Raw genomic sequence first — 15131 nt, 5'->3', positions numbered from 1 at the left:
CACCCTAGCTGCAGGAGTCTGAGGGCAGGTTCGGGTGGGAAGAAGGAAGGTGAGGGGAAGGCAGATTACTGGGGGAGGAAGGGACACGCCCCCATCCTCATGAGAGCAGCCCTTCAAATCACTCCAGAAATCTTAGCATTTATAAAAACTGGCAGATTTATTCCACAGGGGCCCATTTTCAAGAAGCTAAAGGTGAAGGTGGGAGAGGGGAGGTTTCCTCCCCTTTTCCTTTCCCCCTCCTCTTTTTTTCCCCAGGGGGTAAAAATGGCCTGGACCCCAAAACCTACCGAAATAAAAAACCAAAAAACTGAGGTTCTAAAAAGTTACAGCATCTTAATTCCTCATAGAAAAGGGGAAGGAGCCAGAGGGAAGGGAGGTCCCTGGGGTGGGGGGAGCTGCCCCCAGCCTGATGGGACAACCCCCCTTAAATAGCTGTCCCAAGTGGGACAAGCCAGGGGCACAGCATTTAAAAACTCCCCACATCCCATTTTATCAAAACCAAAGAGAAAAAACATTTCCTCCCCCCCAAACCTAAATATATATATATACTTTTTTTTCTTAAAAAACAAAACTTCAAAGGCATTAAGCGTTAAAGTGAATCTAGAACAAGGGAATGTGAAATTCCCTCCTTCCTTCCCCCTTACTGTGGGGTTAATTGGTACATCCCCAGCAGAGGAACCAGCCCCAAGAGGATGGCAGAGGGGAAGGACCAAAGGGAGCAAAGGGTGGGGGCCTCCCCAGCCAATCAGCAGCCAGTATGGGTGTGGGCATGGTGCCAGGGAAGCCACACCCCCTTGGAATTTTCCAAGTGAGATAGGGAGTGGGGAAGACGCATTCCTGTGTAGTCTTCAGCCAATTCCAAGTCAAGTTGAGGCAGGGAAAGCAGGGTGACAGGCGGAGGGCGTGTGCGGAAAGGAGAAACTGGATCTTCTGGGGCCCTGTGGTCAGGGGGAGCCCCGCTTCCTCAGCTCCTGGACAAAGGCTGGAAGGAAACTGGGCAGAGGTCAGGGGCACAGCTTCTTCCCCCTTCCCTTCCAAAACAGGGCTTTCCAAGGGACATGATGCCTCCAAAATAAATAAATGTTTAAAATAAAAAACCACCTCACCTTCAATTATTTCCTCTTTCATTTTCTGCAGTTCCTTCCTCACCTCTTCCAGAAGCTCCTGAAAATGATGGGGTACCAATCAGGAAGGGTACTTGGACTTGCAAAAGTGAATCCCCCCTTTCTTAATGACTGAGGGGCCAGAAGGAGGAGGTTCAAGACCCCTATTACACACACACCACGACATCACTGGCAAGGCCACAAAGTGAGAATTCTAGGGGAGAATTCTGGATCCTTGGAGCCAGAAGGAAAGTACTGGAGAACATCCAGTACCAAGGCTGGCAAATACACTGCAGTCTCCTGCCACCTCCAATTGGTGATAAATGTCTGGGTCCAGTGTACTGAAAAGGATTCTGGGTACTCAACAGAAGTGAGTCCAGTGATAAGATTAGTAAGGTCTGTCATGGGCACTGGGTAAGGTGGTTATGGTGTCTGTGTCATCCCTGACATGATCCAATCTCTCTCCATTTCTCAGACTGGAAAACTGAGGTTCCCAAGGCCTTTTCTAGAATCACATGGCAGGTCAGTGGCAGAGTCTGGACCCAGATCTCCTTTCTATCCCCCGGACCTCACTCCCAGTCCTTTCCCCAAGCTACCTGTTTCACCCTTTCCAGGTCTGACTCATCACTGGAGCTGGGCGTAGAGGGTTGGGCCTCGGAAGTGGTCACTGAAGAAGATGACTTCATCCTGGGAGAGTTGGTGTGGTTTGGGGCGGAAATGAGGTTAGAGAGAGGGTCTGCCTCCCCTGCCTCCCATTCCAGGGGTCACACAGTGTTCCTCCCTACAAATTTGGCAAATTCAACTATTTTGGGGGGTGGGGCCCCAGTATTGATGGCCCACCTTGGCAAGGTTGTGCTGTTCTTCTCCCAGGGTCTCCGCACAGATTCTAGGGGACAGGCAATAAATCAAAAAGATCAGGGACAAGGAATGCCCTGCCTCAATCTTTCTCCCCAGCCTCATCAGCCCCTGTTCAAAGAACCATCTCAGGAGACTACAATCCCCAGCACTGTTTGTACAGACTCTCCCATCGACGTGTGTTATATGTGAGAAGCGGGCATCCTGGGACTTGTAGTTCCTGTGACTAGACTGGGCTCTCACTCACCACTGTGGGCTGGGACTCTGGCCTCTGGCTCCTCCTGCTGGTGGGAAATAAAACTGTCATGAGCCAAGGGCTTCCCTGGTGGCGCAGTGGTTAAGAATCCACCTGCCAATGCAGGGGACACGGGTTTGAGCCCTGGTCCGGGAAGATCCCACGTGCCACGGAGCAACTAGGCCAGTGTGCCCCAACTACTGAGCCTGCACTCTAGAGCCCGCGAGCCACAGCTACTGAGCCCATGACCCACAACTACTGAAGCCCGCGCGCCTAGAGCCCGTTCTCCACAACAAGAGAAGCCACGGCAATGAGAAGCCTGCACACCGCAACCAAGAGTAGCCCCCGCTCAGCACAACTAGAGAAAGCCCGCGCGCAGCAACGAAGACCCAATGCAGCCAAACATAAATAAATTTAATAAATTAAAAAAAAAAAGAAACTGTCATGAGCCAGCCCCCCACCCCCGACGCCGCACCTCTGCTCATTTTCCTCCTCCACCTTCAAACCTAGCCCATTCCTGTCACAGCCCCCTCCCCGATATTCCTACACAAACGGTACATCCTAAGGGGTATATGGCAGGAAGAGCCCCTGACCCACATTGGCAGATTCATCCTTGGCGGTTTTCTCCCCAACTTGTGTGGCTTTCCTTCTGTAAGAGAGAAGGGCAAAAACAGATGGCTTCAGCCCTCCCTCAGCCACTCAACAATTCCCTTCCCCGGAGCTCTAGAAAGGTGGATTCTAGCGTGCAGACTTCTGGAATTTGTCAGGGCTAAGAAAATTTTAGTTTTAGAAGTTAAAGAGAGTACTGCTCTCGAACTGGGGTGGGGCTCTCCGATTCCCACGTTTGGGAGTAACACAATTCTAAGGGCGGAGTTCCCAGGTTCTGAGGCAGGATCTCCTAAGGTCCTGGAATTCTGGGGTTTAGAACATTCCAGAGGCTACCTGGGTGGTTGCAAACCTCAGCCATCTCAGGAGAATGCAATCCCCATCATTATATCCCAAACCTGGCTATCAAAGGGCAAACTTTCACCCAAAGAAACCAACTAACTGGGAATCTGAGCCCTCCCCCCCACCCGGCCCTACTGAACAGGAATCTCCAGGTGATAACTGCTGGTCTGAGGGGTGTGTTCCAAGGGCTTTCTGCGGCTATTAAGGGCTCCAGGCTCAGGCTCACCTCCGGGCCAGCATGGCATTCATCTCTTCCATGAGCCCCCCGCCCGTGCTTCGACTGCTCTCAACTTTGGGGGCCAAGGGCCCCCCTGAGGCCTCCTCCTGCTGGAGAAATTACAAAGAGGTGGGGGTTTATAGGCGGGCCTCCTGGCCTTCCAGCCCTCCTGTGAGGCTCCCAGGAAACTCTGGCCTCATCCCATTATAATATCAGGCCCCGTCAACCCACACCCACTTTGCCTGCCCCCCTCACCTTGCTGACTTTCCTGAGTTTGGCTCCGGCAATGGCTGCGGCCAGGCCGGGGGCCCCAGTCCCTCCACCACTGGGGCCTTGTGCTGTGGGGAGAGGGGGCGCAGGGGGTGGGCCTCCCCCTGCTCCATGCCCCCCAGCCGAGATCCCCGAGGAGGAGAGACCAGGGGGTGGGGGGGGACCCGGAGGAGGGGGAGGTCCTGGAGGCGGGGGTGGTCCCCCAGCTGTGGGAGCAGCTGGGCCTCCTGTAAGAAACACGAAAAAGGAGGGGTGCTGAGAGAGAAGCCTTATTCTCTGTTGTCCGGCTGGCCCACCCCCTCCTCTGGGGTGGTCACCCGAGCCCCGAGGCCATTCGAGCAATCACCTGCGTTGGAGACCCTGCGTTCCCGCTCCATGAGCTCCGACTGCTGCTGCCTGCGGAGGGAAGGCGAGCTGCCATCACTCAGAGCCCCAGGCTGGCCAGCAACTTCCCGGATCGCCCCTCAGAGGTCTCCAGCAAGGCTGGCTCCTAAGCCCCACTCATGTCCTCCATTCCCCAGGGGCCAGGAAAGGGTTGCAGGGGGAGGACAGGGACAGAGCGAGAGCAAGAGGCGAGCAATCTAGTCATCAGACTGTCAAGAACACCAGAATACAGAACACCCAGGATCCTCTAGACAACCAAATTCTGGACTCTGGGAATCTGGGGGACCAGGATTTGAAGGGTCAGAAGGTTCTGCAACTCTGGGTGTCAGGAGTTTTTCAAACTCCAGGAGGTGGGGGGTTTCTGAAAGAGGTCCGTTTCTAGTCCCCTGGGAGTTGGAACATTCTGAAAACTGCAAGTTGGAGAGGTCTGAACTCTAGGAGTCAGGGGTTCTGGAACAATCTACAACTCGGGCAGCAGTAGGGTTCCCCACCCAGGGACTGGCCCCACCTTTTCTGTTGCTCCATCTCCTCTGGGGAGGGGCCGTTCTGGACAGACCAAGTGGGCGGTGCCGTAGGCGGTGTCGGCGGGGGCGGAGGCCCACCTCCTGGAAGGTGAGAGTAAAGGCTGCTGAGTCACCCAGGAAGCGGGCGCCACCCCTCAGCACGTTCCCTCGGCTCTCCCGGGCCTCCCAGGGACTCTGCGATGAGGGGTCAGCACGAGCTTCCCCTGGCTGAGCTGATGTCAGGTGGGTGCTGGGAGGATGCCCAGGTCACAGGCGGAACAGCAAAGGCCCAGAGAGGGGAGCCGCTTGCCCCAAGTCCTGCAGACCCGAATTTGCAGGAACAAGGCTTGAAATCAGGCCCACTCCGGCATCCAGGCTCTTAGGGCACCTGTCACAGCTGCTCAGACTGCCCCACCTGAAGATCCAGGCTCTTAGGGCACCTGTCACAGCCGCTCAGACCGCCCCACCCGAAGACCCAGGAAAGGCTGACAGCCTCTTCCTCACCCCCCCTCAGGCCTCTGGCTCCCATGTATTTTTCTGTGCCTCGGACAAGCAGGCCCCTCCCCACCAGCCCTGAAGCCGCTCCAGGAAGCAAACACCTCCGCCATTTGGTGATTTGTGACCCCACATGCATAGCCGTCACTTTGCTCCTCAAAGTGTACTGTTTATGGACCGGTAGCCTTGGCGTCACCAGGGAGCTTGTTAGAAGTACAGAGGCTCAGGCCCCGGCCAACCCAACTGAATCGGAATCTGCGTTTCTCCTAGATGATTCGTGGGCACATTCCAGTTTAAGAAATACCAACTGAAGGTTTTTTCTTAATACTGTTGCCTGAAAACTAACCGATGATGACATAAGTCAGTATAATGGTTACCTGGGGAAAGGGCACAAGGAACTTTCTGGAGGCTGGAAATATCTATATCTTGATCTGGGAGGTCACACAGGAGTGTGCATGTGTAAAAATTCCTGGAGCAAAATGTACTCTCAGGAACCATGCGTTTTATACGTGGGTGCACTCGGGGCACACAGGAACCCACAAAACCCTCATAATAATTCTCCACAGAAGTTGTCAATTGGCCTCATTTTCAGATGAGTAAACCGAGGCCAAGTGGTGAAGTGGCGGCCCCAGGCCACACGGCAGGGCTCGGTGGTCCCCTCTGCCCGCTCTCTCTAACCTTCCAATGCCTCTAGGGCGCTGGCCATGCCGGCGGCAAACTGTGTTGCATCCTCCTTGCTGCCGAAGTTGAGGCCCCAGACCTGGCGGGCGTCACGCCACTGGTGGAAGTTGGGGGTGGCCTGGTTATACTTGACACCCCGGACGATGGCGCAGTTGATGACCACCTGGCAGGGGGGGGAAAGTGGGTGAGGAGTGGTGGGGCGCAGCGGGTGGAGGGGGCGGGGAGGGAAGCCTCACCTGCTGGTCTGGCTGCATCTTCCGGCCGACCACGCGGAAGGAGTTGGCAGTGGGGTTATGATAGATCTGGACGCGGCTGAAGGCCTGGGGGCCCGTGCCAGCAGGCAGCCATCGCTTGTTGCTGTCATCATAGAGCATCACAGTGGCCCGGCTGGAGCAGACAACCGTCTCACTGCCCGGAGGGAGGAAAGGGGAGAGAGGCCAGTTAGCTGAGGGGAGCCTGGCACCCTCCCTCCGGGGGCCGGTCACCTTCTCCATCTGGGGCCCCCTGGGAGAGTAGGAGACACAAAGACAGTGTGAGAGGAAGAGGGACCCATGGAAAGGCAGAGGAAGACAGGCAGACGGGGAGAGAGGGCTGGGGACAGACCCTTGAAGAGACCCAGACAGGGAGACTGGGAGAGAAAAGACAGACGGGATAGAGAGACAGACAGACTGGGAGAGTCAGACAAAGAGACAAACAGGGGATGGGAGACAGACAAGGAAAGAGACAGACAGTCAGATGGGGGGAAAGAAGGCAGGAAGAGGAAGAGTCAGACAGACTGGAAGAGACAAACATACAGACTGATGCAGAGAGAGAGCTGAGAAAGGAATCAGACTGACGTAGCGGAGACAGACTGAAAGACAGACAGACAGAGGAGTAGTGGGGGAAAACAGATGGAAAGGCAGGGAGCAGAGAAAGATACAGAAATGGAGAGACAGGCAGATGGAGAAAGACAGAGAGATGGACAGAGAGACCGAGGCAGTCTGAGAGATGCAGAGTGAGCTGGAGGAGGGGGCCCGGGAGAAGCGGATGGAAGGGGTGGGGCAGGAGCTCTGGGCAGTGCTGGGAACCAGCCCCTGCCTGGTGCCCTTGGAGCCTCAGTTTCCCCATCTCTGCTGGGGTGCTCGGAGCCCCCCCTTCCCCCAACCACCTCTCCCCACTCAGGAGGAGGAAGCTGAGGCTCAGGGAGGGGAAGGGTGAGGCTTGCAGCAAGTTGGGGACCAAGGCTAGATTCCTGCTGCCAACCCCGTCCCTCCGGCCCCCCTGGCGCCAACGGCCATCAGTGGACACTCACTGCTCCGTGTCAGGCAGGGACCCAGACAGCCCCGGCCCCACCCTCCAGGGCAGGAGAGCATCACAGTGGCCTGTCCTGTCCGCAGACAGTGATAATCCAAGACCAGGCCTGGGGTGCCCAGAAGGAGTGCCTGCCCCAGCCTGGGGATCAGAGACTTCCTGGAGGAGGTGACATCTGACTTAGCCTTGTGGGGAGGGGGTCAGTAAACTGGTTCAGGGTTCAGGATCTGATATCCACAGATGTAGGTTCAAATCCCCGTTGGGCCACCTACTCCATATGACTCAGGCAAGCAGCCTTCCCACATGAGAGAAGGCATCTTCCTTGCCTGCAGACTGGGGAAATGACAGACCCCACCTCCCCCAGGGCAGTGGGAGAAGCAGATGAGTCTGGACATGTAAAGTGCTTGGCACAGTGCCTGGCATGTACTGAGTGCTGAGTAACTGTCAGCATCCTTTCCACGGGCACCCTGAACAGGTACCCCTGGGTCCCTGGACAGCCACATCCCTCCCACCCCCTACCAGTCCTTCTGGGGAGGTTCAATGCCCTCCTCCCCCAGTGGGGAAACTCAGGCTCCCAGACAGGAAGTGACTTGCCCAAGGTCACACACAAACCAGGGGGAAGCAATGGTCCCCACCCCCACCGGACTTTTTCCTGAAAAGAAGAAGTTGGTGGTCAGAGGTTTCCGGGGAGAGAAATTATACCCCACAATGGCTCTGTCTCTACCAGGGCTGGGGGCTGGTGCATAACACTGACGCTGTAAAAGACAAGGCAGGGAAAGCCCCTCAGCAGACCCAGATCTGGGTTCCTAGGCCAGGAAGCTGAGGCCCCAGACCCTCCCTCCAGGTTTACATAATTGGGGCACCTCCCTCTTATCAGGCACTTCAGCTGCTCAGATGCCCTAAGCCCTTTCCTCAGAGTCTCTCATTTTATTCTCACTGCAGCCCTTCTGGATGGGCTATTTCATCCTCATTCTGCAAGGACTACAAACAGAGGCCCAGAAAGGTTGCGTGACTCGCCTGTGGTCACACAGCTAGTAAGTAGCCCAGCAAGGGTTTGAACCCAAGCCACCTGGCTCCCAAGTCCACAATCTTAACCACCGGGGACTGTGTGGGCCCTACCCAAACACCAGGTGCTGTTTCCAGACAAGTGCAGCCTCAGGGGCTCTTTCTGGCTTCCACTGCCCCTGGCAGGGCAGGGTTAAGGCCTCGCCCACACCTGCCACCCACACCCAGGGCAGACTCTGCCCAGGTGCCCGGGGCCTTCGTTGCTACCCAACCCTGGCTGCACTTTGCTCTCCCAAGCGACCCTGCCCTGCTGAGTCTCTGGACTGGCCAGAGAGCTGGATGTCTGCAGAATGACCCCAGACTGGTCTTGTCCCTCTCCAGGCTGTGGTGTCCCCATTACAGCAAAAGGATCCTGTTAAAACACAAGTCAGATCGTGCCCCTCCTCTTCTTGGAAGCTCCCGTGGCAGCTCCCACAGAATTTTTATTCTGGCCAAGTTCTCTCCAGGGCCTTCGTGATCTGTGTGATCTCTGATCTCTGATCTCCCTTCCTTCCCCCCAGCTTGCTGTTCCAGCCCCACTGGCCTCCGCGCTGCTCCTTCAACGTGCCAGACACATTCCTACCGCAGGCTGGTGCTCTTGTTCTCCCTCATCCTGGATTTTCACCTCCTTCGGGTCGCCACTTAGCCGACACCTCTTCCAAGAAGCCCTCCCTGACTACACTATCTGGAAAAGCTCCTCTCCCTCTCACTGCACGTCCCACGTTTCATAGCACCTGATCCCTGCCTGACAGATCCCTGTCTCCCCTACCAAAAGGTCAGGACCATGAGGGCTGGGATTTTTGTCCTTTCTGCTGTGTCCTCGGAACCTAGAATCATGCCTAGGACATAGTAGGTATCCAAGAGTTGTTAAATTAGCCATCTATAAAAAAGGAAAAGCTTTTAACAATGGCAGCTGGTATTTATTGGTTAGCCTGTGTACCAGACATTGTTCTAGGTACTAAGCTGCAAGTTCCACAGTGAACCTTGCAATGACCTCATGAGATGGACTCTGGTGCTCACCCTTTTTACAGATGAGGAACCGTGGCCACAGAGAGGTGAAGACAGTTATCCCAGGTCGTGCAGCAAACAAGCAGAGGGGCTCATATCTGAACCAAGTTCCCCACCACCACCACCGCCCCCCCCGGCAATGTTCTTAACCTTATTTAAAGATGAGAAAACAGCTAAGCTGATTTTTTTTTTTTAAGGCAAGGTATAAAGTGGTGTGTATCAGAAGTATTTTTTTTTAAAAAAAGAAAAGGTGGGGAGGATATAAATACCTCTGCACACAGAGTGGTGATATATGCAGAAGCTGCTTCTCAGGTGACTAACCGTGGCTGCCTCTGAGGCACTGGGGACCCGGGGGCCTGAGGAGGCAGGAAGTGGACATTTTGTACCGTTTACCTTCTTGAATTGCTTGATTATGACTTTTCTTTTCATTTTGTTTTAACATGGGCTGGTATTACCTATAAAAAACGAATTCATTACTTAAGTTCAAAAAATAAAACTATAAACTAGGCAAAAAGCTAGAATGGAAAAATCCCACAGCCAGGAAGCAGGGAGTGAGATGGAAATGGGGTCTGCCTAATTCCAGTGGTCTCTGGGGTCTCATACCCTCAATTGGACATGAGAGCCTTAATCCCCAACCAGCCCAGAACTCTCCCACAAGTCCTCCCATTCTGGTAAACTCTAGCATGTGGTAGATAAAAGAAGGTTCAAGTCACCCCCTCGCTGTGTGGCTTCCCGTCTCTGAACCTCAGTTTCCAGCCCTGGAAGCCATAACTCACTGGGGTTTGGTAAGGATTGAAAGAGATTAAAAGAAGCCCTAAGCACAGGACTTGGAATTTGGCAAGGATTCATATGAGGGAGCTGAGAGGCAATATAGGAGGGAGAGAGCTTCTCATCACGGGAGGCAATCAAACATAGTCACTCTAGTTTACTCAAACCTTCCATATTAGAGGCTTGCCCTTCCTTTCACCCCTTCATCCTATAGCCCCTTAAACCGCAAAACTTGTGATCTACCCCCCAAAGCCCCAGGCACACACAACCTTTCCAAACTACAAATCTTTGAAGAAACCCTGGATAGAAACTCAGATGTAGGGTCTGCAGGGCTTGCATGGGTTCACTCTAGTCCTTCCTCCCTGACAGGCCTCAGTTCCCCATAAGTGATTAGGAAGGTAACTGGGTTCCTTTTTGTTTATCGGCATTATCTTAAGTGTTGGTACAGTGAAAGCACGTTACTTGTATTATTATTATTTTTTTAAAGGCCACTAAAGGTTTGATTTTCCTTTTTCTCTAATAGTATAATACTCTGGAAAGAGGCCTGGGTTCAAATTCAGGCTTGCCCACTTCCAATCTGACTTTAATAGGCAATTTGCTTAATTTCTCTGTGCCTCAGTTTTCCCATCTGGGGAAGGGGGACGGTTCTAATAGTATCAATCTCTTAGAATTGTTATGAGGATTAAATTGAATCAGGCACCTAGTACAGTGCCTGGCACAAAGTAGATGCTTGATCAGATAGTCTCTCATTATTTAAAAAAAAACAACAACAATAATAATTACTATTATTGGAAGAGGAAAGAAATGAACCAAACACTTCTTGAGTCCCTTCTGCCCTGAGATTCTCAGACCTCTGCCCCACTTCCCAGAATTCCAGCTCAGAGTCCCGGACACAGCAGACACTCAACAAATATTTGTCAAACTGGGAGAAAAGGAACTGTATCTTGTAATTTTCCATCTTAACATCCTCTCTTCCAACTGCCCCCAAGACTGTCCCCAGCCAAATCAGCCAGAAATCTGAGGATCCCAGCCCCCTCCCCTCCCTCAATACTGCTTAGGAATTTCTGAGGGATCTTGGGCCAGGCCTTTCTCTCTTTGAGCCTCAGTTTCCCCAGCTGCCCCCAGACAAGGCCATGGGTCTTTCTGAATCCTTCCTAGCTGTCCTGGGAGAAGGGGCACAGCCCAGTAAGTCGGGTGTGGCCATCAGAAGGGAAGACCCCTCAGGAGGTGGGAGTAACTCTCTGGTGAGACAGGCATCAGCTCGACTTCTGCCCACCTCCCAGGAGGTGGGAGGTTTGGTCGTGGCCAGCAGTAGGGGGGCCTTGTGGGAGGGCCAGGGCCTCGGGGACTGGGGGCGGGGAGGCTGGCCCAGACATTGCTCCTGCCCTTTTACGGTCTCAGTGAGTGAGGCAGCACTAACTCGGACATCCGCCATCCGCCTTCCACCGTGCCTGGGACCGGAAACGCGGCGGGGTGGGGGGGTGGGGGGGAGGCAAGGGGCGGGGCTGGGGGGCAGTGGGAGAGGAGAGCCCCCCAGGAAGAAGGTGAAGGAAGAGAGCCTGACTCCCGAAAACCGCCCCCTCTCCCGGGCCAGACCTTGAAGGGATGTTGCTATAATGGGGGAAAGGGTAGGCAGGAAGTCTTGTGGGTGTCTGTGGGTGCCCCCTTGCTCCAAATTTTCCAGCAATCCCTTTACAGCAGAAGGAACAAATGTACGAGGGGGATTCTCTACTGACCGTAAAAACGAATGCCACCCTATGTCAGAGGGCAGGGGTATGGGGAATGTGGGAGGATGTGGGCGCCAGGGGGTTAATCCCCAGCCGCCCCCAGGGGCCTCCCCCTCGAGCTGGGGGCTTTGGGGCAGGAAGTCCCTGACAGCGTAGAGGAAGGGAGATAGTATTGTCAGGCTCAGGCCTCAAGGGAGAGATTATGGGGGGCCAGGGGAAAGGAAGAATAAGGGGGGGCTAGTCGGGTCCCCCAGCCGCACGGGCCCCGCCCTCAGGTGAGCCCAGGAGTTTTGAGGGAGGCCCGGGAAAGACAAAATCCCTGGGTCCCTTCGGCCCCCAGCCCCCAGGATTAAATTCCTGGGAAGATTGCTGGAACTCTCTGGGAAGCCTGGGTCCCTTGGGGAGAGGGCTATGACCTTGACGCTTTGCAACGCCCCCTCCTCCAACCGCACAACTCGGGACTGCTGGGGAAGGGGGGGCGGTGTTGAGAGAAGGGGGAGGCGCCGTGGTGGGGAAAGCAGCCGGCCCACGGCGCTCTTTGCCGGCCCCTCCCCACACCAGCTGTCTCGACAGGTGAGTCAGGAAGACAAAGGCCCCCCTTCCCCCAGCTGCCGCGCCCCCTCCCTCCCCAGGGCCGTGCAGGTTGGGGAGAGGGGCCGCCCTTCTGGCCCGGGGCCGGGGAGCCGCCCTCGGCCCAGAGCGCTCGCTCGGTCCTAGGCACAGCCTGTTTTAAGCAAATTGTGGGTGGGGAGCGGCGGGGGAGGGGAGTCCCAGCCAGACTCTGGAGGCTGCGTCTGGGTCCGTGGATCCGTCCACACCAACCTCCTCCACAGGAGGATGAGCCCCCCAAATTTAGGGGGTTAAGTACCCCCGAAGTTAAGGAGCAAGGTCGCTCTTGAGAAGACTTTTTCCAGCGCCACGTAAAAGGGGACCCCCGAAAACCAAAGTCTACGTCTCAATCTCTCTTCCAGGTCCCAGGGACCCCCAAACCGGCCCCCCACAATCCCTCTAGGGGCCGGGTTGAGATTTGGGGGGAGTCTGAGCCCTGCCTAAATCCTAGCCTCCCTGCGGGGAGTATTTGCCAACTTCAAGGTCCTCTGAAAAAGTCTTTTAAAAATTCGGGAGTCCTTGGAGCGCCCCCAAATCTAAGGGCTCCCGGGAGAACCTCACCGGCACCACGCGGAGCCTTGAGAGTCAAGGGGAAGTGGTCAGTATTTGGAGCTCGTCAAAGGGGGCTCGGCCTCAAATCCGAGGTTCCCAGTGCCCGGTCCCCAAATACCAGCCCGGAGCAAGCTGGGGGGAGGGGGACAAAGGCGGGGCGGGAGCTCGCGCCGGGCGGGGAAGGGTCTGAAGGCAGTTCGAGGCTCACCTCATGGCTGCTCGGCGGGCGGGCGGAGCGCCCACGGGGTAGGTGCTCCCGGGGCGCCCCTGGCTTGAGGTTCAGGGGTTCAGGGCTGGCTCCAGGTTCTGCTCAGTCTCCCCCAGGGTCCCGCCCCATAGAGTCCGGCTTCCTGGGGGGAACGTGGACAGGGCCGGGGCGGGTCCTCGGGCGCCTCCTCTCTCGGGGGCTCTGATCGGGGGTCCCGGCAGCAGAAAGGGGGTGCGGCGTCCCCTCCCCGGCGCGCCCCCTCGGCCGGCGGCGGCTACAATGTTACTCTTACTACTGTACTTCTCTTCGCTACATTTCGTTCCAAAATTCCACTCCCCGCACCCATAATGCCCTGCGCCTTAAAGGGGCCGCGGACACTTCAAGGCGGTGAGGTTGAGGGGGGTGGAGGGTGCTTAAAAGGGCAACGCGGAACCTTAGACTTCCGCTATTTCCCTCTTCCCCAACGTTACTGCATAGCGATACACTCTGGGGGTCACCCCCCCCAAATTAGAGGGGAAGTTTGATGGAGGGGAAGGGATTCTTCCTTGATCCTTCGTTCTCTCCCACGATGGAAATTCTTAGGGGAATATCAATGGGGGCACAATTTCTTCTCACCCTCCCCATCGACTTCTCCATTTCTTTACATTCTACTCAGTTTGGGGGGCGAAGAGGACCTTCTGGTCAAGCATAGATTCTCTCAAATTTTGTCCCTTAAATCCTGCCTTCGGAGCCCTCAACGGTCTCTCTCCACCAATTTATGAGGGATTACTAAGGGGCGAACCCCCTCCCCCGCCGAAGAGCGGAATGGGTGGGGAGGGGGCCCACTCCTCTCACTGCCCCCCCCCCGCTCCGCCCGCCCTGGGAAGGTGAGGAGGAAGTGGGCCGAGGGGGCGCGGCTGGCCGCTGACTCACAGCCGCAGGGTGTGTGTGGGGCGAGGCGGGGGTGGGGGTGGGGGTTATGGGGTGTGTGTGTGCGGCGCTGGACCTCGGTGGGAATGGGACTCCCAGTCCCTGTGTGAATAAGGCCCCTTGTCCCCTCTCCACGCACGCCCCGCCGTGACTCAGTTTCGTCTGCGGAGGATGGTGGGATCATCCAGCAATCCGAGGGAACGGAGGTGGGGGACCCTCCCTAAGCCGGCTCCCGGGAGCCCCCTCCCCCCACGCGCCAGATTCGGGCTGAGCCCCAACACCCTCCCAGGCTTCCGCCACTGGTCCTGCAGACTCCGCCTTACGTGACGTCACCAATATGTTCACGCCCCTCTCGTAGAGCGCCACCTGGCCTGGGTAAGGTGCCTTAGGCTGGGGCAGGAAACTGGGGAATCAGTTCGACATTTAGAAATGGATAAATTGAGGCCTGGAGGCAGGAAGTAAATCTGGGGTATAGCCCTCTTGCCTGAGCCACCAGGACTCCAGTGGTGCAAGGTATGAGTGTAAAACAACTCTTGGGGCCCAGCTGACTAGGTGAGGGAATCAAGATTCCCAGGCTTTTTTTTCCAAGAGGAATCTGCTGCTGGGTGCCGTTCCTGATCTCCTTCACCTCATTCTTCTAGGCCATGCTCTGACATTAATTCTTCTCTAAAGAATGGAGTAATCCTCTCCCCTTATCCACCCCACTCTGGGAAACCTTGAACCCTGATCTATGGTAGGTTATAATTGTTTCTCTGTGTGTCTCCTCAGACTGAGTTCTTTGGGGACAGAGGTAGACTTAATCAATTTCTGAGCCTTACTAACCCAGCCAGGCCCAGAACAGCAGCTCAACACGTATTTACATTTATCCAACTGCATGAAAACCCCAGTTCTGTGTGACCATGGGCAAGTCCTTTCTCCTCTCTGGGTCTCAGCTTTCCCATCTGTGAAATGGGAGGGGTGGTGCTTCTGTGTGCCACCTACACTATAGTCAGCAAACTTTTTCTATAAATGTCCAAATAGTAAATACTTTAGGCATATTAAACATAGGGCCTCTTTTGCATATTTTTTTACAGCCCTTTAAAAATGTAAAAACCATTCTTAGCCCAAGTGCTGTACCAAACAGGTAGCAAGACCCCTGCACTAGAGAAACTCCTGCATATGTACACAGGAGCCTGATCAAGGATCTTTACGGCAGCAGTGACGTAAGGGCAAGAAATTGGAAACAACCTAAATACCCATCAAGAGGATGACGGATGGTGAAACCATCCGTCTCTTGTCTGAAGTGCTGAGTAGCAGCTAAAAAGAGTGAGGTGTGTGAGTGGCAT

At 55.3% G+C, this 15131-nt stretch overlaps 1 protein-coding gene across 4 annotated transcripts; it reads right to left on the bottom strand.

Moving 5' to 3' along the window:
• Positions 1-142: 142 nt before the first annotated feature.
• VASP (vasodilator stimulated phosphoprotein) lies at positions 143-13225 on the bottom strand. Of its 4 annotated transcripts, none has more exons than XM_079906726.1 (13): positions 12898-13225; positions 5928-6099; positions 5689-5854; positions 4521-4617; positions 3975-4024; positions 3614-3855; positions 3368-3465; positions 2791-2842; positions 2206-2239; positions 1944-1989; positions 1700-1790; positions 1107-1164; positions 143-982 (listed from the first exon to the last, which is right to left on the bottom strand). In XM_079906726.1, the coding sequence occupies exons 1-13, from the start codon at positions 12900-12902 to the stop codon at positions 945-947; spliced, it is 1149 nt and encodes a 382-aa protein (XP_079762852.1). In that variant the 5' UTR covers positions 12903-13225; the 3' UTR covers positions 143-944. The 4 variants fall into 4 exon arrangements, with proteins under 4 accessions (XP_079762852.1, XP_079762851.1, XP_079762850.1 ...); XM_079906725.1 differs by having other exon boundaries at positions 147-982; positions 3368-3468; XM_079906724.1 differs by having other exon boundaries at positions 148-982; positions 2206-2242.
• Positions 13226-15131: the final 1906 nt, after the last annotated feature.

This window comes from Stenella coeruleoalba (assembly GCF_951394435.1).
Source record: "Stenella coeruleoalba genome assembly, chromosome: 20".
NCBI classification, from domain to species: Eukaryota; Metazoa; Chordata; class Mammalia; order Artiodactyla; family Delphinidae; genus Stenella; species Stenella coeruleoalba.
This window is presented reverse-complemented; position numbering and strand designations above follow the sequence as displayed.